This window comes from Octopus bimaculoides, chromosome 8, assembly GCF_001194135.2.
Source record: "Octopus bimaculoides isolate UCB-OBI-ISO-001 chromosome 8, ASM119413v2, whole genome shotgun sequence".
Lineage (NCBI taxonomy): Eukaryota > Metazoa > Mollusca > Cephalopoda > Octopoda > Octopodidae > Octopus > Octopus bimaculoides.
In genome coordinates, this window is record NC_068988.1 from 38,237,351 (window position 1) to 38,239,335 (window position 1,985).

The following is a 1,985-nucleotide window of genomic DNA, read 5'->3' on the forward strand; positions in this document are numbered from 1 at the left end:
ATACAATTGTTCATCGTCGTCTTCAACAACTTGGAAAGGTTCCTATACTTGGAAAATGGTTAGCAGGTGCTTCATTTCAGGCTCGTCACTTAAAAAATGTCACTAAGAACATCAAATAGTTCCATAAATCTTTTCAAGCAATTCCCCTTTGAGAGCCACCTTACCTCAGTGTGAGATAAAAGTCTCACATAGTCTGCATTTTCACAAAACTGCTTGAAAAGACGTTCGCATTTGGCATTAGTTTTGATAGCATTGACACATTTTATAACTGATTTTAGTACCTCATTGAGAACAGGAGACATATTTTTGGATACTAAGCTCTCTCTATGAATAACACAGTGCACAAGAAGCATTTCTTTGTTCTCATCTTTCATCAATTTTGAGCAGCCTTTTTTCTTGCCCATCATAACAGGAGCACCATCTGCAGCACAAGATGTTATGTTCTCTATTGGTATATTGTTGACATCCAGGTAATTTATTAGCTTATCATATATATCAATGGTGGATTCTAATGATTTGCAGAATATCATTTCTTCAGCAATTTCACCTTTATCAATATATCTTGCATAGGTTAGTAATACAACTTCACTGTCTCTTAGAGTTGATTCATCCATTTGTAATGAAAATTTTCTTGATTTCAGCTTTTCAACAAATTGTGTTTCAATATCTTCACTCATTTCATCTATTCTTCTAACAGTATTGTTACTGAGTGGCATGGCTTCAACAACTTCGTCATCTTTTTTCCAGGACTGTTTTAAAAAATGCTGATATTGATGGTTTAATTAAATCCTCCCCAATAGTATGATTTTTTCCACATTTAGCAATGAGTAATGAAATTTCATAACTAGCCTCAAGAGTACAACAGACATTAACAGTTTGTGTAGTAAACAGAGATGTTATTGTTGTTCTTTTTGCAAACTTCTTTAAAGTAATTTAAATCTGAATATACATACACACTATGTTTTGTCTTCAAATGCAACTGAAGACGATTTGGTTTCATTGATTTGTTGGTCAAACATTGTTGGCACAAGAGGCGGAGAAGTAACTGTTTTCTGTGGATAGCGGATATAAATTCAAATTTCAAATGTTCCTCTGAATATTGATGAACTCTTTTTTTAAACTTTCACTACTTATTTTATGTATTTTTGAATCAAACTCAAAGAGATTTCAGTTCAAACAAATTTTTTCAACAATTTCTTCAAAAAGATTTCAGTATAAACTTTCGGAAAATATGCTCAAAAAATATTCCGTGAATCTTCTCAGCTGCAAAAGCCTTTCTATCAATGATGGAAGTTTTTCTTACCTTTTTGCTGAATTCACAAACTCGATAATAATTCCTGACTGGTTAGACACCCATAATTTTTCATCCCAAGTTACAATTCAACACCAAAAACAAGCATCTCATGGATTTGCCACCATTTGTTTTTCACCACTCATTATCACAGCTGTAATCTAAAGAATAAAAAAATAATGCTTATATGCTACATATGAAAATAAAAAAAATACACAATACAGTAACAATTGTACAAGTTGTATCATATTAATGATATAACATGGAGATATGAGTTGCCAAAAAAGTCATCAGTGAAAATTTGAAAAAACTGTGGACTCAACCTTGTAGCTCTATGTTTGAGCATGTTACATATCCTGGGGTCAGGACAATGTGAAGCAGTAAAAGCATTTGAAACTAGTGAAGATGATCTTTTATCAAGCTACAAAGAGATACACAAAGGATTTAATCAAAGTCATTACTTTGCATAGAGTGGCTAGAAGTGATTCATTACTAAAAACACATGCTTATATGTTTCTCTTACATCTCTGTCTTTCCTAACGCATATAGCTTCACTTGATTAATTGATATATATGAGTATATGAGTGTGTATGTGTGTTTTTGTGTGTGTGTGTATATAATATAAATATATATACATATATATATATATACACATATATATACACACACATGCATACGTATGTATATATATATA

At 31.6% G+C, this 1,985-nt stretch overlaps 1 protein-coding gene across 1 annotated transcript in view; it reads right to left on the minus strand.

Annotated features, from left to right (window-relative positions):
• The window catches only part of LOC106875860 (SCAN domain-containing protein 3), a 39,849-nt gene extending 39,133 nt beyond the window's left edge, over positions 1-716 (minus strand). The window contains exon 1 of the mRNA XM_014924162.1: positions 165-716. Coding sequence (XP_014779648.1) covers positions 165-716 — 552 coding nt within the window. The remainder of the gene's footprint in view (positions 1-164) is intronic.
• Between the last annotated feature and the right edge of the window lie 1,269 nt (positions 717-1,985).